We start from the raw sequence: 21,675 nt of genomic DNA on the forward strand, positions 1-21,675 counted from the left end.
AAAGATCTTTTGGTAAGAACAAGTGTGCAGGTATATTATGATTGGACCTGGGGGGGGCTGAGCATTTCTTAGATACAAGTAACCTTCAGCAAAGGGGTACTACTACTGTCCGACATCCCGACACCCAGCCACCACCATCAGTGGAGTCCATCACTAACTCATCCATTCATACACATTCACACGCGGCCGTCGAAGCAGCGGGAGCAACTCAGGGTTAGGAGTCTTGCTGAGGACCCATCGGACATGTTGCTACAGGAGCTGGGGATTGAACCCCCGATCTACTGGTTCAGAGACGACTGACTCTGAGCCACAGCCGTCCCATGTGGGAAAGGAGCCACAGGTTATCTGAACCCAGTCTGCCCGCTCCTGATGATTTCAGACTCTGTACATAGGGCATGTGCATCAACCATTATAGACTACCGCTGCTGAGTATTTCTCTTTTTTAAACTTAAAGTAAAGTACTCAGATTGAGGAATATCATATATATCACAGCCTGTATTTATTTACTGTATTACTGTCCTAAATTAATGAGCTCACTTTGATGTTTCATGATCATATTTATATCATCGCCTGGATCTGAAAAAGTGATCAAACAAACCCAGGAACCGTTTTGATGTGAGGCAGCCGAAGTGTGAAGTAACAGGAAATACAAATAATGATGTAACGTGTCACATTAAGAGCCGTCAGAGTTAACGATTGTGTTTCTGTCGTTAGGAACTGACTCACTTCTTCTTCTACTGTTTGTTTACAGCTGCAGACTTCCTGTTTGTTTAAACTGAGAGAGAAGAACTGAAATGTTTTCAGGTGACACTTCAGTGTAAACATTTAAAAGCAGTCAACAGCTCCAAGCGTTATTCAGATTCTGACTGACGAGTAAATAAACGGAATGTCTCTGTTCTCTGTTTTTTAGGTCATCACACTTTAAAGGTCACATATTCTCCTCTTCAGTGTAAATAAGTCTCAGAGCTCCTCAAAACATGTGTGTGAAGTTTCTTGTTCTAAATCCACTCTGATCCTGTATTAGATCATGTCTATAAACCCCTCTATTTCAGCCCTGCTCAGAACAGGCTGTTTCTGTGTCTGTACCTTTAAATGTAAATGAGCTGTGTCTGACCACGCCCCCTCTGAAGAAGGGCTTGGGTGTCTCGGTCTTTTTCGCTTGTTGTTTGTCTCATTGTTTACGGTGAGAAGGCAGACTCAGAGGGCAGAACAAACACCTAGCTGTGGGAGTGTCACCCACCTGGGGGAGGGGTTACTATCCTTTGTGATGTCATGAAGGGAAAATCTCCAAACGGCCTGTTTGAGCACACATTTTCTGAAAAGTGGAGCAGGAAAAAGACGGAGAGGATGGACTTTTCTCATCATTATGTATATGTGATCTTTAAGCAAATGTTTCCATTCTCTCATGTTTTACAGTAGATCTTATCGGTCAGGTTAGAGAGGGTGAATAATTTATATTTATCTGTGTGTTTGTGAATGTCACACTTCCTACATCAGTCAGAGCCACAGTTGGGCGACCTCAGTCCAAAAAGTCTGGACACGCCCCTTTCAGAAGCTAGGACTTAAAACTGTGCTAAAACCCAAGCTGAAGACTCAACACTGTTTAGCATCACTTTCTAATGAATAGACTTTAAATGATTATTATTTTGGGTGCTCAGTTTTATTCTTTTGAACTTCATTGTGTCTGTCTCTGTTCTTCCTCGTGTCTCAGCCCGCCATAGAGCCTGAAGGCTGCTTCAATCAGTAAATAAATACATCTGCCTTGTCTGCTGCCTTACCTAATGCTGGGCTTTTATCTTGAAGGTACGTCTTCAGTTTCCGGTTTAGATTTGTTTTCAGCTTGACGTGACTTCCTGCCTCTCTGAGGTAATTGGTTCAGAGAGTTTAATCTAATTAATAAAATAAAGATGTAAACAACGTGTTTAATTATTTATTTGTACAAACAATTAAAAATGTTATTACTCTCTGAAAGGTCTCGGTCTCATCTCAGAATCAAAAGTATTTTACTCGGTCTTGTCTCGGTCTCAGATACACAAGATGATGATTTTTCATTGATTTTTAAGGTCTTGGTCTCGATCCCTGAATATCTTGGAGGTCTTGGAGCACTCTGGTCTCAGGTGTCCTGGTCTCGGTTAATGTGGTCTGGACTACGATACTAGATTAAACAGAAAACCTTTTTTTTATATTTGTGTTCAAACATGCAGAACTTGTTTCATTTCAGAAAAGGGACAAAGAATAAAAACCTTGAATGTATTCTGAGAGTACGGAAGCCCTGAGAGGACACACATCCAAACATTTTATTTTACAGAATAAACTCCCTGTGACCGTAGACCTGCAAAAGTCATCCCAGTCTGAAAGAGTCTGGACCCGCCCCCGTCACAAAGGAGTGTTTGAGAGTGTACAGGGAGGACGGCGTGCAGCATATTCCAGTCCAGAGTTTTCACGATGAAAACTGAAGGCTGTTCACATCGAAGAAACAATGTGAACAGAATCTTAATGATTCTCTGCAGTCGAGCGGACACCCTGAATGTTTCTGAGAGACGAGCTGCAGGAGACGAAGACAAACTCTTTAAAAAAGTTTAACTCTTTACAGCAAACACACCGACGAATGACGGACAGCCTGAAAAGAGGGACTGAAAGTTAAATCACACGTATTTTTAAAGCTTTAAGGAGCAGCTTCACTGGATCTGCTTCTTAAAACTTGCAAATCTTTCATCCCGTCTCAGAATCAAGATGATGTTTAATTCATCCAAGTTCTGCAGAAGACTCCGAGGTCAGAGGAGAGGACACGGTGTTACGGTTCAAATGGCTCCCTGCAGAAGTTGGGCTGCAGCCTCCTTGTTGAGTCTCCTGGCCTCCTGCAGAGGAGAGCTCCCCCACCTGGTGGAAACAGAGAACTACATCACACACTATCTCAGCAAACGTGCCGGAGACAGAGAGGTTTTTACTCTCAACATGATCTCAGTGAAGAAAGAGGAGAAGATGTAGGTGAGGATGGAGTGACCTGAGGGGGGACTGCTGCCTTCACTCCTTTATTTTACTCTAATGATTTTAATTACAACAATGAAAACATTTTGAATGATCTTATATTTTGTATTCAAACTATGAATTAATGAATCATCGTCCAGACAGCTTCTGGGAATCAGGCTCTCTGTCTCTCAGGAAGCTTTCCTTCAGTCGGGGTCTCACCTGTCTTTGAGGGCGGCGTTTGCTCCAGTGTTCCCCAGCAGGAAGCGGATGACCTCTGTGTGACCTTCAGCGGCCGCCACGTGCAGAGCCGACCTGCCGTCGTAGTCCACAGCGTTCACATCCACTCCGGACAGGAAGTACCTACAGAACACCACAGAAGAGATAGAAGTCTGACCAACAACTCACTTTGATTGTTTCTTTACTCAAACCATCCTTATAACTTTTCATTGAAGACTCTCTGAGTGATGAAACCATAAAGTCTGACTTTACCTCCTCAGGGCCTGCACGTCTCCTTTGAACGCAGCCAGCAGGACGTTCATGATCTGGTATCCCTGCACAGAAGATGAGATGATGTTATATTCATTGTTACTCTGTAGAGATATGAACTGATGTAAAATCACAATCAGCTGTTACCTCGGACTCGGCCTTCCACTGTCTGTAGGCCAGAATCTGTCTGAACGGAGTCCTGATGTCAAAACTGTGCAGCTGAAAGGTGGAGATGAGCTCCTGCAGACACAAACACGTTAAGAATCATCGACCGCAAAACTCATAACTGTGAATCACTGAAACTAACCTTCTCAGTAAATCAACCCGTTTAGTCAACAGTCTGCAAAATTCAACTTCATCCATTTTGACAGTTTTTTACATGAACACAGTCACTGAAGCTGGAGCATGGTTTGTCTAAACGCTACTCAAACATCTCTCCAAACAGTATCTTCTGCTTCTCTGGGTCACGATGGCAGCAAGCTTAGCAAGTTGCCCCCCAGATGTCCCTCTCCTCAGCGCTGTGTTCCAGCTCCTCCTCGGGGATCCAGAGGCGTTCCCAGGTCAAAAGCGATATATAATCCCTCAAGCAAACTCTGGGTCTACCCCGGGTCCCCCACATTGAGCATGCCTGGAAAGACCTCCAAAGGCAACTTCCTCAACTGGCTCCTTTTGATGTGAAGGAGTTGCAGCTCTACTTTGAGCTCCCGCCAGATGTCTAAGCTCCTCCCCATTTCTCTAAGTCTGAGTCCAGACTCTCTCCAGAGAAAACCGCAACCGTATTCAATAACTTTTGCACACAGGTTTATATACAATTTAAATCGTGTTCTAAAGACCTGGCAGAAGTGGATGGCCCTCCACGGGTTTCCACAGGCGTCTAACTCCGGAGAGAACGCCATCAGACCCAAAACACCAGGAACCACCGCCAGGAGGACGCCGTTACCGCTGCACACGGCCGGGACTGAGGTCTGCAAAAAGAACATGTTCATGAAGGGACGTGCACGAGTGGTTTCACTTGGTTTGTTCGTTTTCTTTAATATAAGAATGCTTCGATAGTCAGGGGACTTTACAAAATATGTTTAATTCCCTGAATCATTTCCTCGACATCACAGACTTCAAAACAGTCGTGAAGTTGAAGCCGGTTGGAAATCGAACCTTGTAGTGGAAGGTTGTGGAGTACTCCTTCATCCCCGCCACCTGCATCATGGACAGCATGCTCCGTGTTGCCGTTGGCGACAGCACCTGGTCACCTGAGAGAGGGCAGAGACCCCCATTGGCCAACGAAGCCGCCATGGCTGCACCTGATTCACAGGTGATTTCCGTGGAGGTGCACTGCACGCAGACACACAGCAGAGCGTTTCACATCAGAAATAAAACAAATTAATTAAACGTTTCGTTCTTTCGTTGTGTTTCTGTGTAATATGTTGAGGATATTCCAACAAAACATTTTTCTGATTGCAAACTGACTCTTCCGATTATTCTCACGTCACTTGAAAGCACCATAAGATGTTAAGATCTCCAATAATTATTGATGTCTTTGTTTTTGAAGTGTGTGTGTGTGTGTGTGTGTGTGTGTGTGTTTGTGTGTCTGTGTGTGTGTCTGTGTGTGTGTGTGTGTGTGTGTGTGTGTGTGTGTGTGTGTGTGTGTGTGTGTTTGTGTGTGTGTGTGTGTGTGTGTGTGTGTGTGTGTGTTTGTGTACCTGCAGCATGAGATCCAGAGCAGCATTAATGTCGACTTTTTCTGGAAAACACTGAAAGAGAGAAGACGGGTTAGAGGAGGAGAGGAGAAGAGGAGAGGAGGAGAGGAGGAGAGGAGGAGAGGAGGAGGAGAGGAGGAGGTTCATTCATGGTCAAATGTATTTACATAAATATTATAAAAGACGTTTCACCTTTTTCTCCTGCAGGTAAAATGACAGAGCGTGGAGTCTGACGCTGTCCTTCCTGCCGGTCTGATAACTACAAAGACAAAACCTTAAAGGAGCAATATGTAACTCTGACCCCTAGTGTTTAAAATGAGTACTGCAGTCAAATGTGTTTTGAATATCTTTTGCCAACAATGGAGCTCTTTGGAATTATACATGTCAGTCAGAGCTACACAAACGATATTTAAAAAGCAGCAAAGTACAGAATGTAACATAACTTATCTTTTAAAATATGATCTCTGTTCTGAGGTTGTGCAAACAGTCTCAGTACCTGCTGCAGTTCAAGTTGGCGTGCTCCTTGTTGCAGAGCCGTCGGATGACGTTCAACACCTGCAAACACAAACAAATAAATGAATAAATAATCAAACGAATAAACAGTCTATTTCTGGAAGTTTGAGGAAACCTATTAAAGTCTTTGTGTCACTCACTGAGTCATATTTCTCCTCTTCTTCTGCAGAAAGCCTCCCTGCAAGCTGGAGATACAAGAAACAGGAAGTGACATCACTAGATGATGGATGGATTTACTGAATGGATGGATGGATGGATGAGTTACCTGTAGTAAAGATGTGGTGACGATGGCTCCTGTTTCAGTTAGCGGGCTGTGAGGAATTCCTGCAAACAGAATTTGAATCAGTATCAGAGCCCTCTGCTGGACAGAGGTCAGGACAGAATAAGTCCAAGTAAAAAATGATTTCGTGCAAAACTGTGATTATTTGATTTCACTTGGTAACTAATCAATCAACAGCTTTAGTACTCAAACTACTGCAAAGTTTTGTGATTAAACTTTAAATATGAGTCTGAAATGTAAATGTTAGAAAGGTGACACTTTTAATGTCATTTCTTACAAAATGACATTAGTAAGAAAACCAATCTGACTGATCCTAGACCTGTTTTAGTAAGAGTGAAGGGCGAGTCATATCTGGAGTAACTGTCCATGCCGACGTATCTGTGGACGAGGTCAGCGCCCAGCTGCTCCACCACCACGCCGTACACCAGCGGCCATGACACCTCGCCAAGGACCAGAGAGCCAGCCCAGTCTCCCAGAGACAACCTGACACAAAGAGAAGGACAGTTTAAATTAAACATCTTTAAAGGAGAAATAACCCCTTAAAGCACAAGAGTTAAACTTACCTCTGTCCGTCAACAGTGCAGATCGAGACGCCCCACTTGGTGCTGTCCATGCTCTCCTTCTCTTTCTCCTGATTCCACAAATACAAAACATTAAGGTCATTTTCAGGGGCCACACTGGGATTCCTGAAAATATCTCACATTGGGACCCTGACCACCACAGCCTCAGCCACCCTTGAGATATTACTATAACCACGCCTCCATCACACAAATGACTGATTAAAAGTTTTAAAATAAGGTCTTCATAGTGTTATTGCCTCAATACATTACCCAATATTGGGTGAAGGACTTCTATTTTTGCTTCTCCAACTCCGTTACACAAAAGACCCATTAAGAGATTTAAATTAAGTTTGTCAACATTTAACTTATTCTTTGCTTTTTGATGCCACACATTTTTAGAAGATGCCATGTCTTTATATAAAAAAAGTACTGAAGCTTTAAAAAAAAACTGTATGTTTCATAAGACAGGTGAGTTATGGAAGAACAAGAACTTCAGCAATTACAGGCAAAATCCATCTTATTGTGTAAACTGCAAAAACAAGTTGGCAACATTTTATTTGAAAACCTATGAATTTAAAACTGCTGTTAGAAACTTCTGAACGAAACTTCTGTATGATATTTGTATGAAACTTCCGTACGAAATTTACGTATGAAAATTCCTTACGAAAAATCCGTAGGAAAATTAAATTGAAACTTACGTACGAAACTCTCATATGAAGCTTGTATGAATCTTGTTCGATACGTCACAGGCGAAATCCTGCACATTGTCACAGTTGCACAAACAAGTTGGCAACATTTCAGTTGGGCTCCCTTATCAAAAACTTTAATACAAAACATCCGTACAAAACTTACTATCAAGATATAACCTCTATGTCCTCTATATAAATATGCGGAAAGGAGGAATGAGTCCATCAGAATTTGCATACATGCGTTCGTTCAGTATTGTGTACAAATTTCAATGTTGCCAATGTTTTTGTGCAATAAAGACAGTATGTAAGAGTTTTCATGCAATTTCTGATAATTAGAAACAAGAAATTATCCAAAATTAGGTGCATAGGATTTCTATTTTTGTTGCCGTGGTATCACTCAGTTATCGCTATCATCTTTAAAACTCATTCGCATTTAAAATGAAACTATAACAATGAATTAAACTTTACAATAAGTTAAAACTGTTAGGAAGTTGAATCACTTAAACATCTTAAATATTGTATTAAGAGTAAAGAATGAGTTTAAAATCATCATTATTTATTTATTTATTTGTTAGGGACAGTGCATATTAATGAACAGCTGTAACAATTACAGCTGTAAAAATGCCAGATTATAGCAGAAGTGCTAGTTTCCATCTGTTGTCCCTAGGCAGGTAAGAGAAAGACAAATTACAAATAAAATACAAATACAAATACAAAGGCACAAGTGACACAAGACAGTAATAGAGGTTAAAGGTTAAAAGTGGTCACAGACTTGGTTTTCTTTTATCCACTGTTTGAGGTGTGTTTTGAAGGATGCATATGTTTGTGAGTCTCTTATTGTGAGTGGGAGAATATTCCAATATTTAGTTCCTTTGACTGACAGAACAGTTTGTCCGAATGTAGTGTGTCTGTATGGGAACTCACAGTCTCCTCGGGCTGTGGCCCTGGTGCCGAACCCACTGGCAGACTTCAGCTTTATAAAGTCCTTCAAAGGAGGAGGAGCAAGTCCGTGCAAAATTGTATATATAAAACATGCATTTTTAAAATGAACAAAATTATGGAAATTTAGTAAATTATGTTTATCTAAAACAGTGCAATGGTGAAATGAAAATGGCTTTTTGTCAAAGATTAACCATTAAGATATTTATTTAAGGGCCTTTTCCTCATTGGGAGCTTGCAGAGTAAGCATAGACTGTAAATATTACGAGAGTAAATCCAATCTCCCCGCCCACTATGACACTCATGGTTGTTTTATTTCATTTGTATTATTTATATTAAGAATAAAACATGTATTCACTTGCATTAAATACATTTAATGTAGTTTTAGTTATTAATATATCCTAATAATCTGCTTCCTTGCCCAGATCTTCTCTGTAAGGTTTCTACCAAAAACTTTCTTCTCAAAAGGTTTTTTTTTTGGTACAATGATCTTAAGTTTTGAAACTGATCCCAGAATCTAATCGGAAATTGTGTCATTATGGGAGAAATTTGGATCTGAACTCACCTGTACAGACGACAGCTGTCGACACCTGGAGAAAAGCTTCTGAGTTTCTTCGGTGAAAGTGGAAAAATCTGGGATGACGAATCGTCCCTGCAGAGCTTTCAGGATCAGGGAGACGAATCCTGTGACGCACCTACAGCAGGAAAAACCCAAGACGTGATCACAGATCAGAAACAGGATAAACAAATATAATCAGGATAACAACCAAAACCTGAACCAGAAACATGAACAAAATTAATCTGATGGATAAAGCAGCATATCGTCTGCGAAACAACGTAGGAACATTTATAACTACTGAGGAGGTTTGTATACTGAGCGTTTTAACAAATTATATTTAAGAATGAATGAAGTCTGAAAAGACAGGAAGTACCTTTGGAAGGTGTTTCTGTCCACTGAGCCCTCTGCGTCCTGCAGTTTCCTCAGGTGGAAGAAACACTCTCTGAGCCGAGGATCAGACCTGTGCAGACCAGAGCTCCAGATTGCCTGAAAACAGAAAACGCTGCTTATATCATCTTTTATTGCCCTCGCTCTTAATACCTGCATCTTTCTCATTTCTAACCTGCAGTTTGCAAGGCACTTTAAAGAACGCAGAGACAGCCAGAACAGATTGGTGGAGCGCCTCTATAATTATTTACTTCATATTATTAGAATAATGTGTGAGTAGAAATACCTCAAAAAACTGGTTGACGTTGATTCTTCCGTCTGAAGCGAAGCTGTCAAACAGAACATCAGCAGCCCTGAAACATCAGAGAGGTTAGCATCAGTAGGGAGGGTTTAGATGATTCTTTAAGGGAAATGCTTGACCTGCAGACTTACGCCCTGCGCTTTGACGGACTCTGCTGGGTGGAGAACCACGGCTGGGCCGGGGGGAAGCCTCTGTCCTCTGGCTGGACCACCGCCTGAGGGAGAGGAGGCTTCAGACATCCGTTACTCGCTGACACCACCACTGTAGAAACAATGAGAATGAGGAGCACAGACTGTAAATATGAATGTTTGAAGCCTGAGTGACATCACCTGTCTGTTCCTCAGTGTTAATCTTCACACCATTTTCTAATTTAGTCATAGTCTCCTGACGAAAATGTCCTTTTATATTTAGTCAGATATTAGTCATTTGATATTGATTTAATTTAGTCAATTAGTCACTGACTAAAATTGCACATCATTTTAGTCGACGAAAATAGAAGATATTTCAGTGTGTTCACATGATTTAAAGAGCCCATATTATGCCCTTTTTGGGGTTCGTATATTTAATCTATGTACCTACTTTTGTACGTTCACAATAGATAAAGTCCGAAAAAAGTGTCTGTTTTCATGTACTGCTCCTCCTTGCTCCCTCTACGCTCTGAGTCCGTCAGCTGCACTCTGCTGAGCCAACACTGCAGAGCCCCACGTGGGCCAAGTCTGCTCTGATTGGTCTGCCGATCCGCTCTGTCGTTATTGGTCAGTTGCTCAGCACGCGTCTCGGAAATTTCAACATGAGCTGCAGGGCTTGCCACAACGAGCCAATGGGCTTAGATCAGTGATCTCACACTGACAATGACGCCGCACTGACAAATTTTTATCGAGGGGAGCTAGAACCGAGCATTACATGCAGCTAATGCTACAGCTAACAGGAGGACGTAGGAAAAGCTGCGTTTCCGCGGACTTTGAATTTTTGCACATAGATGTGCCTAAACATGCACAGGACACTTGGAAAACACACTAAAGAGCATATAAAACCAGAAAAAGCATAATATGGGACCTTTAAGTTTGGAAAGTTAGAATGTTGTAACAACAGCACAAACAAGCGTTGATTCTACGTAGAAGATCAGTGAAATGTAACTTTTAAAAGTTATATTTGATTAAAAAAAAGTTAATGTGCAATACGTGAATTAATAAAAAGTATGTTAACATTAACAAAAAAGATTTTGCCCCCCATTTGATGACGATTCTGACATGACGTCGGGAAGTCGTGCACCTTATTATTTTACGAGTTTCCGAGTTGTTGGTCCGATTTGAGCAGGTGTTCATGTGCATTTTACAACTCGGAAACTCTTTTTCCAGATGTTTCTGACACCACATGAATGCAGCAGAAGCTCCAGGGGGCAGGGATTCACGGACCTGCAGGCTCCAGGCTGCACATTGTTGCACTCACGACACACGCACACCTTTGATGAAGTCTGCTTTGGTTTACATGATTGATTTTTAGAACAGCTGAGTGGGTTTAACACTTCTTTATCAAGTGATAATCGTCACTTGTAATGTAGTTTTTGTTTCGTCACATTTTCGTCAATTACATGATGAAGTAATATTATTCATCAAATCGTCAAATAGCGGAGTTTCGTCTCATCATCGTCATAGTTGACTAATTTAAAAAGACCTTCGTCAACTAATTTTTTCGTCATTTATTTCGTTGACGAGATTAACACTACTGTTCCTGCAGGGGGCGCTGGAGTCCCATCGATGGCAGTCTCCATGCTGGAAATGCTGTCTCAGTCTAACTTTCGGTCAACCTAAGGACAGGCTGAGAGCTGGAGCTGAGGCGGGTTTTAAGCCTCCTGACAAACCGTTACACCGCGCCCGCCTGTCAATCAGGTCAGCTACACGCCTTATTGTGAATAACTCTTATCCTTCATCAAATCAAAACTGATGAGTCATCAAAACATTCACCCCCCGAACAGTGTGTGTCAATCGAGACATGAGCTAATCAGACCTATTTGTTTTTTTGAACCAGGCTGTAAACATGTTAATCTCTGCTGTAAAAACAGGCTTTTTAGAATGGGTGTGTATGTGACTTCCTGTGCTTCTGCAGCCAGCCTCTAGTGGACACTTGAGGAGCTGCAGGATTTTACACTTCAGCATCAGCTTCATGTTTCAACTCCAGAGGTTGCAGGAGGGACAGTGGAAGTGTGGAGACAGAAGGTCAGGGCGGAGCTTGGAAAAGGGCATTTATTTTGATCTGAAAATCAGTCGTACCTGCAGATCCAGGACTGACAAGGCTGACGGGCTTCTGGACTGGAGTCTGGAAGGCAGACTGGATCTGGTTTTGGATCATACTCCTGGGAGCTGGACGGGGTGTTGAATCCTTGCAAAAAAAATAAAAAAATAAATCAACACAGAGAGAAATTAACTTTAATCTCTTATTGTCTGAATGAAAAGTGAATTAGAAACAACAAAACAAATAAAAAACAAGATGCAGTGAAGTGCAAGTTTGTCTGTGTTCATTTTGGGAGCTACTTTATATTTAGTCTGAGTCTTTAGACTGAAATTTTGAATGAAAACTGACCAAGGCTGCAAAGGGGCAAGCAACTCTTGAGTTCTTCAAGGACAAAATGGTCAAATTTTGTCTGAGGCGTCTGGTGACTTTAGAGGTCTCATATTATGTAAAATCCTCTTCCCCATGTTCCTCTTACTCTAATATGTGTCTCTAGTCCGTCCTCAAACCCCCCAATGATGAGAAAAGCCCATCCTCTCGTCTTTTGCCTGCTCCACTTTTCAGAAAATGTGTGCTCAAACAGGCCGTTTGGAGATTTTCCCTTCATGACATCACAAAGGGCAGTAGCCCCTCCCCCAGGTGGGTGACAGTCCCACAGCTAGGTGTTTGTTCTGCCCTCTGAGTCTGCCTTCTCACCGTAAACAATAGGACATGGAGCGAGAAAGCCTGAGACACCCAAGCCCTTCCAGAGAGGGGGCGTGGTCAGAAACAGCTCATTTACATTTAAAGGTACAGACACAGAAACAGCCTGTTCTGAGCAGGGCTGAAATAGAGGGGTTTATAGACATGATCAAATACAGGATCAGAGTGGATTTAGAACAAGAAACTTCACAGACATGTTTTGAGGGGCTCTGAGACTTATTTACACTGGCTGAAGAGGACGAGAATATGTGACCTTTAAAGAGCTCATAGAGTAACCAGCTGTTTCTGATTTCACTTTTGCCCCCAGCAATCATTTCAGCCATTACAGCCCGTTTCATAGCAGCTGGTCGAAGCCATTTCCAAACCTTTAGTAGGCTACATAATGGTTTTGAAAACCTATACATATGTTAAAATGTTGAAATACTAACTTCTATAAGAGCAGTACCTGAGTAAATGCACTTAATGAAATTCCAACGGGAACATTATGTGGGTGTTTTTTCACAGAGTCAGGTCGTTGTAAAGAAAATGAAAGGTTAGTGTTCAGAGAGGAGGAGGAGGAGGAGACAGAAACAGTAATAAGAGTGAGACGTGTAGAGGCAGGTTCACCGTGTTGTCAGAGCTCCTCTGCTGACTCTCGTCTGTCGTCTCTCCATCGTCTGCAGGAGGAGAGGACAGAAAACATTAATAATCCCTAATTATATCACTCAGGGGGCGCTCTCAGGTTAAAGTGAGATCAGAACACTGTGTCAGTGAGCGTGATGGTTAGGTGGTCTGATAACAGGTCAGAGATGAGATGAGGTAAGACAGTATGATACGATGAAATACCACACGCTATACGATGTGCAATATACGATAAAATAAGATTACTTAAAATACGATTGAACATTATCCACTGTCCTGTCTCTTCAATAAAGTCCTAAAAAGCAAAAAAAAAATCTTTATTTATTAACTTAAGTTAACATTAACCAGTGTTACGGTTCAAAGAGTGACCGTGTTAACTGGTGACCTTCAGCTGAATGCATCTGGGAATGCAGTGGTTGTCGTGGTTACAGACATATATGAGCTGTATTTTTTACATCACAGTAAAATCTAAACAAAGTGACATTTGTTAGTACAATTTCTGTCTCCAACATCTGCTGTAACTACGACAACCACAGATGCATTCGACTAAAAGTTGCCAGTTAACACTGTCACTTTTTAAACCGTAACACCAGTGTTAAAAAAAAACATAATAATTTTACAAAGGCACCAGATGTAAGTTATTTAAGAGGCCAAGATGACTGAGAAAACTTTTTCATATATCACCTCTGTCTTCACTCTAGCAGCGTTCAGGAAGTACCTTCAAGCAGCATTTCACAATAAAAGCACTCGGGGCAGAGACAGGCATTTTGGCTTATTATTCAATAAGCTCTCTAAAAGACCGGGGATGCTATGCTCCTCGTTCAGGTTGTCAATCCATCTTGCCATGTAAGAGCGTGGTTTGAACATAAACAGTAACTGAATTTTAAAGATGTTAAATGTCTCAGTAGTAAGCATTACAGTACATGTTAAAAATGAATAAGGAACTTAAAGAATAAATAAATAATAAAAAATGGTTAACGGATTAATGGCTGTCTGCCGAACTCTGCAAACAGCCCAGCAGCTAGCGTGTTTTTTCATTTGCAGCATGATCCGTCGCTTCATGCTGTGTTTTGTGTTTTTGAATCATCATTATTTCTAAATTTGCAGATTGTTTCCTCTCATGTAAATCGTTTCGGCTGCACTTGTCGGCCGCCGTATAAACCTAACTCCAAGACTGAGGATTACAAACAGATTTTCATTTAATTTTTAACTTTGCAGTCTTTTTGAACCGGTTTCACCTTTGCTCCTCACATCTAAATGTGATCTTTTCTTTAAACATCATTGTGAGTGAAGAGAAAAAGCATGAATTTTGCCATCAACATGTTTAATTGCAGCCGAACACATCTGTCTGCAGTCTGCATGAAATATCAAACAGAGAGATAAAAATAGAAAGGGCTGAGTTTCCGTGCAGACAGTAGTTTGTGATGAGGGGTTTGTTTTCTAAAGTTGGATCGGATCTCAGTCTGAGTGTCTCACAGGGAAAATAAAGAGAGAAAAATACATTCAGGGGGGCGGGGCTGGATGTCCTGATGGCCAATCAGCTGCTCTGTGGTGAGGAGTGGGCGGCAACTCGATTTAGATACCAGCTGACTCCGCCCTCTAAAAGATGCTTTACACACCACTAATCACAGGGTGTTCACACACACACACACACACACTCAAACACACACACACCTTTCATGTCGGGATCTTTATTGGGCTCCAGCAGCTTGTTGCCGTCCAGACCGCCATAACGTTTCCTCCATTTCCGTCGGAGAGAGGGCGTTCTCTGGAAACTGCAACACAACAACAAATAAAACTAAATAAATCTATATATTACGGTGTGACAGTGATTCACAGTAAGCTACAGACTGTTGGTGAGAAGTGGACGTAGATACAAGTCTGAAAGGTGAACCCAATGCAGGTGTCTGAAATGTGCATTCCCTCTCATGTCCAGCAGAGGGCGACTCCACTGGTTGTAAAAGCAGTCTATGTTAAAATGTTCCTCATAACGTCTAGTGATTTATTCCCTCAGTGAACATTTTCCAAACAACTTTATGGTCTCAATCTCTAGTTTCAAGTCTTCTTTTGTTTTGTCGAAGGAAGTAACCATATATGGGCAAGAGCGCGGCGCTTGAGAAGAGTAAGGTTCTCCCTTGCTGCAAACAAGGGGAAACAACTGTTGCCCTGAAACGCACAGTATATCAATTCCACCACCAGGGGGCTCTCAATCAAAACAATAGCAAAAGAAGACGTCGAGGCTGGTGGGGAATCATGGGAGAGATTCTCTCTGCTACTCCCCTCCCCCCAAAGAAAACAAACTCTGAGTTGACCGTAGTCATGACGACCGGGTGTAACCGACCTGAGGAAGAGAATATGTTTACAGACGAGCTAATGTATCCGAGTAGAATTTACATGACGTTTTTATCACAGCAGCACAAACAGCAACAGTACGGCAGCTTTCAGCAGCAGCCCACACTTCCTTATGCAGCGGTCTGTGACGTAACATCTGGTGTTTCCACGGCAACAATAAACATGTCGTATCTGTCATGACGGTGGCCACAGCAAGACACCTCCTGTTACAACTATAAAATAAGGGATTCCTCTGGATTTGATAACTGTTGGAAATATTTGAGGTAATGTAAGAACTCAACTAAACATATAACATGTTTGGTCCGTTTTTAATTAATTTCGATATTTTAATGTAAACATTCGACATGTTGTATGTTTAAATCCAACAATCAGTGACTCTAACGCTCAGTGCCAAACATGACGTTTCTTTGTTGTTTCATTTATGCACAAATCCACTTTTTAAGAATCCATAAAACACAATAATCTCTCCATAAAACGAAATACATCCCTACGAATTTTCATGAAGGTTAAACCCACTGGAGGGGCTGAATTCATTCATTTCTAAAGGGGGCGCTGTGGAGCCATTTTGCAACAATAATGCACAACAGCACGATTACACGGACATGTCGTGTACCTGGGCTGTGTGTGCAGATTGTTCAGAGTTTTTTGGAGCATGTTTAAGCTGCCAAATAAGCAATTCAGTAGGATAAAGAAATAATAACTAACATATGATAAGATTTTGAAAGTCTTTGCACCACTTTGGGACACTTAATTTTAAGAGGAAAGGTCCCAGGGTCCTTAATGTTTCAATATTTTGATGTATTTCTTTTACATGTAACACATTTATTTTTAAAGTGCAGATTTTGTTTTTGTACTGAAGTGAGAGATCTGAATATTTGCTCATGGCTGCCTCTGTCCCTACAACTTGAACTGGGACCAGTTCCCTCCAGCACAGGTCAGCAGGTTGAACCAGCAGGTCTGACTCTGCGTTCATGTCGTCTGAATGCTCTGCCACGTCTCAGCCTGTCCCTCACCATCACAGCAGGAATGTACGGCTGGAGAGCTTCCAGCTTTATGGCAGCTTCATGGAAAACAATCTGAGCAGTGTTGAAGAACAGAACAGAGGGAAAGAAAACATGCAGAAGAGACTCAGAGTTTAATAAATGTTTCTCACCACAGGTACGGGCTGTCCTCCGCCTCCTGCGTCTGACTGCTCTCCATCGAAGCGCTCAGGTGTGTCTCTGCAGGTATTCTCTGAGAGCTGCTTTCATGTAAAACAAGGCGGTGTGTGCAGCCGCTGCATGTGAGTATATCTGCAGGCTACAAACTTTCTGTAATGAATGGGACGGTACAGAGAGGGAGGGTACAGCAGTCACAGCTGCAGACACTCCCAGCTGTACAACCGCCACACACACAGACAAGACCTGAAGCATGAAAGGAGAACGGAGGCAGGGCATGGACACAAAAACAGTTTCGAAAACACACAAAAACAGTTTCAAAAGCACAAGAAAAACTTTTAAATCATAGGAAACACAGGATGAACATACACACAGAAACATGTCATGAAATAATAACAACTGGAGAGAAAAACGTCATGTTTTGGTTTCAACATGATTAAGGTCCAAAACAGAAAGCTGAGATTTAAAGGGCAAATTCACCCAAATAATTAAAATTCCTTATATTTTCTGGTAATCAGGCAGATAATAGTAAAACATGATTTACCACGTGAAAAAAAAAGTATCCGTAATTTTTTTTTATTTTTTAAAGATTTATTTTTGGGCTTTATGATGGGGGCAAATTAGCCAAGGCTAGAAACCTTTATGCATGGCATCTACTTTGTACTTAAGATATGAAGCAATGTTTACTGCATCTGTCCCTGTTAAATAAACAAATAATAATAATAATAAACGTCAGTCATATTTATGACACAAAGCCGCCATAAGAGCAACAGAGAGAGTAGGCGACTGTATAATTATACAAACATGTTGGCAACGATTCGGTGCAACTCTGCCGATGTTTTTGGACAACATAGACAGTGTGTAGAAAGTTGCCTGCAATATTTGGTAATTAAATACATGAAATTACCCAGTATTGAGTGGCTTGAACTTCTATTTGTGTTGCTGTGGTGTCCTGACAAATAGGTATTGATCATGTTTTAAAAATCTGGTATCATGACAGTTCTTGTTTGGATTAATTTCTGAATAGCTTCGTTGTATCTTTAGATTTTTTAAGTGAAAATTATGCCAAAAATACCAGTATTAGATTATCATTGAGGCCTTTACTTTGAAGGACATCCGAAGGTTTATTGTGAAAGCGGAAATCACAATGTTTACATCCTTGGCGCTTCCGCTCTCAGGCTGACTAAAGCTAACAGAAACAAGCTAGCAGTTAGCCAGGTGGATGTTTTCCCGCTCAGGTTTGACTGTGGCGCGTGGTTCTTTTAGATTAACTGAGTCGCTCAGTGCTGTAACGTTTAACCGTGTGTGTGACGTCATCACCCCGGTGTTCAGCCGCCGGTTAACCGTTCTTCTCTCCCGGTACAGACTGCCTCCTGTGACCGGTGTAACGTTCAGGAGTTTCTCCGGAAACAGAAAAATGCCCAAAAAAGTCAAAGCGGTTAGTTTTCCCTACTCTTCTCTTCATAGAGTGAACCAGGTCTCATTGACTTTTTATACATGTTATTTATTTCGTTCTCAGTAACTGCAGATACACGATGTTTGTTAAACTACACATTTTTATATTACTGTATTTGTTCTGTTCTTTACATCGGCGAAGAAAGGTGTTTTCAAAAAGACGAATTAACAGTTACAAAAAATATTTTATTTAAATACATTTCCACTCGGAGATTAATAATCTAAATCTTCCGTTTAAGTTGTTTATTTTTGTTCATCTATTTGTTAAGGTGTCTCTGATATTAAAAAAAAAAAAAAGCACAATTCTTTAAAACGTAATTATGTTAAAATAAGAAAGTTTTCACGGGAGGACGTACTTTATTGGACAAGATATGAGTTTGAAGGAGAGACTTGCTTCTTCCAGAGTCATTAAATTAAACTTGTGCTGGTTAAAGCCACCTTTCATTTCTCTATTCAAAAATCATATCAAAAATATAAATGGAAAAAAATTATGCAGAATGTCCTGGTTGCTTAGCAACAGTCAATTTTCCAACTAGCAACACTCAGGCTTCTTTTGATTCCTTCATGTGCTCCTCGGAAATATCGTATTCACCGTATTTGTGACAGCTCTCCAAAGTCGTAATTCCAAGGGGAAAATTGGGAGATTTTCGATGGTTGCAGAGTTGTGACGTTTGTGTGACATTTAAGGGCAGCAAAAATGTCAGAAAGCTTGGAAAGAATCGTATCTAGTCTAATAAACAGGTTTAGTGACTGATAGTCCTCGTGTACTTAATCGTTATAACAATTTCATGATCTGAAAGATTACTCCTTTCAGACTGGACGATTTTAATTAATAAATAAACTATATGATGTGTAAAGGGCCATACCGGAAAGTCCTTGGCGACTGATATTGAGTAATTTCTTGATTTTAATCACTGAATCATTGCCAATATTTTTGTGCAATTTGGATTCAGACTCCAGCTGACCCCCCTCTCTGTTGAACCAGGTGAAAGCTCAGCCGGCTGCTGTTGGAGCGTCTCCCACAGAAGCTTCCTGTCCCGTGTCTCGAGACAAAAGTGGAGCCGTCACCATCACGGTGCACGCCAAGCCCGGCTCCAAACACAGCAGCATCATAGGTCACCTTCACACTTTAGGATTCAAAAACTGTTGTTACGACCACCTGAGCTCTGCCTCTAGGAACCTTTTTCTTCTTCTTCTACTCCTGCAGACGTTTCAGCAGAGGCAGTGGGCATCGCCATCGCAGCTCCTCCTACAGACGGAGAGGCGAACACCGAGCTCATCCGATACCTGGCTGAAGTCCTGGAGCTGAAGAAGAGTCACATCTCTCTTGACAAGGTCACTGAAACACATTCAAGGCATTCATTTATTTTAATATATCAGACAAATGGAGCTAAATGATCAACAGGTACAAACGTTTTGGATTCATTTGGTCGGCTGCAAAACAGCCTGTAACATCTGCAACATAATGTTTGATGGATCGAAGTGTGTCCACTAAAAGTTGTTTTTATCCCAGACTCCTGAACAATGTTTAAATTGCACAAAAACATTTGCAACGTTTTCATACAAATCAAAAGTTGCAAGAAAACTCTTGCACACGGTCTTCATTCAGACAGCGTAGGTTGCTTGCAATTTTTGGTAAAGGCAGCTAGAATCGTATTGCAGTTTAAACTACTGGTATTGTGGCAGCACCGACTCTCAGATGTTCTCCAGGTTGTAAATTAAGAAAGGGAAGCGTCTGTGCCAATTTCATTTGTTTCAGATCGAGAAAGAAACAAACACCCTGTATAAAAAGTGTCTCAAACAAGAAGATCGTTTTCTTCGTATGCAGAAGTCACCTGCTTCACCCTGTTAACCCTTAAAACCTCCTTCTCAGCGATTCGCCTGCAGTATTTGACCTCGGACCTTCTGTCTCTCGCAGGGCTCCAGGTCCAGAGACAAACTCATCAAAGTGGACTCCTCTCTCAGTGAGGAGGAGGTGCTGAGGAGGCTCAGACAGGCTGCAGGCTGACAGGAGGGACGGTGGAGGAGGATGGAAGGACAGAGACCAGTGAGGCTGCTGGGACTCCAAAAGAAAGACCAGAACAGACCGATGAGCAGGAGTGGTTTCCATCTCTGGACCTGCTGCAGCTTCAGGACAGAAACGTCCGTCTGCAGACGGGATGGGATGTTTATATGTTGGATCTCTGGAGGAGGATTGTTACCAAACCTGAATTAGAAACATTGATGTGATTCTAGTAAAAATCAAACCGTATAAATACCTGTAACGCTACCATGGCAACAAAAACAGAAGTCTAAGGCACCGATATCAGGATGTTTCTGTTGAAGAAAAATGACTTCACTCTGATGACCTTATTGTGCAGTTTGGACAGTGAGCAGGTGCTTCTTTCCTTTCCTTCACACCTGTCTTAGGAAATAGTTGTAGTTATTTGAAGTTCTTTTTGATTCTATCGATCATTTGCATAACAGATTCTATCAATTTAAAGGTCGCAAACTATCTGAAATCCACGTTTCCATGTTCCTCTAACACTAATATGTGTCTCTAGTCTGTCTACAGACCCCCCAATGATGAGAAAAGTCCATCCTCTCCGTCTTTTGCCTGCTCCACTTTTCAGAAAATGTGTGCTCAAACAGGCCGTTTGGAGAGTTTCCCTTCATGACATCACAAAGGGCAGTAACCCCTCCCCCAGGTGGGTGACACTCCCACAGCTAGGTGTTTGTTCTGCCCTCTGAGTCTGCCTTCGCACCGTAAACAATAGGGCATGGAGCGAGAAAGCCCGAGACACCCAAGCCCTTCCAGAGAGGGGGTGTGGTCAGACACAGCTCATTTACATTTAAAGGTACAGACACAGAAACAGCCTGTTCTGAGCAGGGCTGAAATAGAGGGGTTTATAGACATGATCAAATACAGGATCAGAGTGGATTTAGAACAAGAAACTTCACACACATGTTTTAAGGAGCTCTGAGACTTAAGAGGAGGAGAATATGTGACCTTAAAACAACAGAGAGAGTTTATTTATAGCACATTTCATAAGGAAGGCGATTTAAATAATAAATAAAAATGAAATGGAAATATAAAAAAAGAAAAATCGTGTTTTTAAATAAAAAAGTATGATTGAATCTGTGTGATTTTATTTGTATCACTTTTTTATAAAAATTAAATAACTTTTTTTTTCAACAATGATTGAATTATTTTGTCCTTTAAAGCATACATACATAAAGAATACTAAAACATGTTAAAGGAGCATTATGTAACTCTTGACACCTAGTGATTAAAATGGGTAACGCAGTCCAAATTGCTTCCCTGCAGCTGTGTTCAAATCAAGCTTTCCCAGCAGGCAGTGCAGGTGAATGGTATCTGACCTGGAGAATACATTCACTAAGACACACACACAGACAATCCAAAACAGAAGTCATGGGTGAGACTTGGGCCGTAACCATGAGCAACACACAGTGTTCGTTTCTTATGAAATGAAAAAATAGTTTTTCAAACTGGTTGGCTCCAGTAATTTCTGACCTCATGGACTTCAACGTGTGTTTTGATTGGTTAATTTTCACCCTGTTGACAGAAATGTTCAGCTAACATTCACTACAGGTTCCCAGTTGATTCGCCCGCATCGTTAAGAGTCCTGATTGTGAACGCCACCTCTCAGCACGACTCAAATCTCAGGAGAGTGAAAAAGAAGCCTCTCATTAGTGCCCGTCGTCAGCCGCAGAATCAGAGGAGCAGCATGAACTAGTGGAACGTTAATGAGCTCAGTTTCTTCAAGTTCAAACTGAGAAG

At 41.4% G+C, this 21,675-nt stretch overlaps 2 protein-coding genes across 2 annotated transcripts; one reads left to right on the forward strand and one right to left on the reverse strand.

Moving 5' to 3' along the window:
• Positions 1 to 1,902: 1,902 nt before the first annotated feature.
• glsl (glutaminase like) lies at positions 1,903 to 16,612 on the reverse strand. Its single transcript, XM_061036169.1, has 22 exons — positions 16,436 to 16,612; positions 14,605 to 14,705; positions 12,916 to 12,965; positions 11,649 to 11,757; positions 11,439 to 11,441; positions 9,510 to 9,639; positions 9,364 to 9,430; positions 9,064 to 9,176; positions 8,697 to 8,826; positions 6,507 to 6,574; positions 6,263 to 6,426; positions 5,929 to 5,987; positions 5,804 to 5,848; positions 5,647 to 5,705; positions 5,343 to 5,409; positions 5,154 to 5,204; positions 4,609 to 4,785; positions 4,290 to 4,421; positions 3,604 to 3,696; positions 3,460 to 3,521; positions 3,190 to 3,330; positions 1,903 to 2,880 (listed from the first exon to the last, which is right to left on the reverse strand). The coding sequence occupies exons 1-22, from the start codon at positions 16,480 to 16,482 to the stop codon at positions 2,802 to 2,804; spliced, it is 1,947 nt and encodes a 648-aa protein (XP_060892152.1). The 5' UTR covers positions 16,483 to 16,612; the 3' UTR covers positions 1,903 to 2,801.
• Positions 16,613 to 17,586: 974 nt separating this feature from the next.
• Positions 17,587 to 21,066, forward strand: c4h15orf40 (chromosome 4 C15orf40 homolog). The gene is made up of 4 exons (XM_061036170.1): positions 17,587 to 17,877; positions 18,880 to 19,009; positions 19,102 to 19,229; positions 19,813 to 21,066. Exons 1-4 carry the CDS (start codon positions 17,662 to 17,664, stop codon positions 19,900 to 19,902), a joined length of 564 nt encoding a protein of 187 aa, XP_060892153.1. The 5' UTR covers positions 17,587 to 17,661; the 3' UTR covers positions 19,903 to 21,066.
• The last annotated feature ends 609 nt before the right edge of the window (positions 21,067 to 21,675 follow it).

This window comes from Labrus mixtus, chromosome 4, assembly GCF_963584025.1.
Source record: "Labrus mixtus chromosome 4, fLabMix1.1, whole genome shotgun sequence".
NCBI classification, from domain to species: Eukaryota; Metazoa; Chordata; class Actinopteri; order Labriformes; family Labridae; genus Labrus; species Labrus mixtus.

What these genes read in the sequence shown, in the direction of transcription:
- glsl (XM_061036169.1), bottom strand. Translation starts at nt 16,482, where the DNA reads ATGGAGAGCAGTCAGACGCAGGAGGCGGAGGACAGCCCGTACCTGTG. An exon ending in GACAGAAACACCTTCCAAAG is followed by an intron (nt 8,827 to 9,063) that starts GTACTTCCTGTC and finishes TTCCTGCTGTAG; the next exon opens with GTGCGTCACAGGATTCGTCT. An exon ending in GACAGCTGTCGTCTGTACAG is followed by an intron (nt 6,575 to 8,696) that starts GTGAGTTCAGAT and finishes TTGTGGAATCAG; the next exon opens with GAGAAAGAGAAGGAGAGCAT.
- c4h15orf40 (XM_061036170.1), top strand. Translation starts at nt 17,662, where the DNA reads ATGTTTTCCCGCTCAGGTTTGACTGTGGCGCGTGGTTCTTTTAGATTA. An exon ending in TGCCCAAAAAAGTCAAAGCG is followed by an intron (nt 17,878 to 18,879) that starts GTTAGTTTTCCC and finishes CTGTTGAACCAG; the next exon opens with GTGAAAGCTCAGCCGGCTGC. An exon ending in GTCACATCTCTCTTGACAAG is followed by an intron (nt 19,230 to 19,812) that starts GTCACTGAAACA and finishes TGTCTCTCGCAG; the next exon opens with GGCTCCAGGTCCAGAGACAA.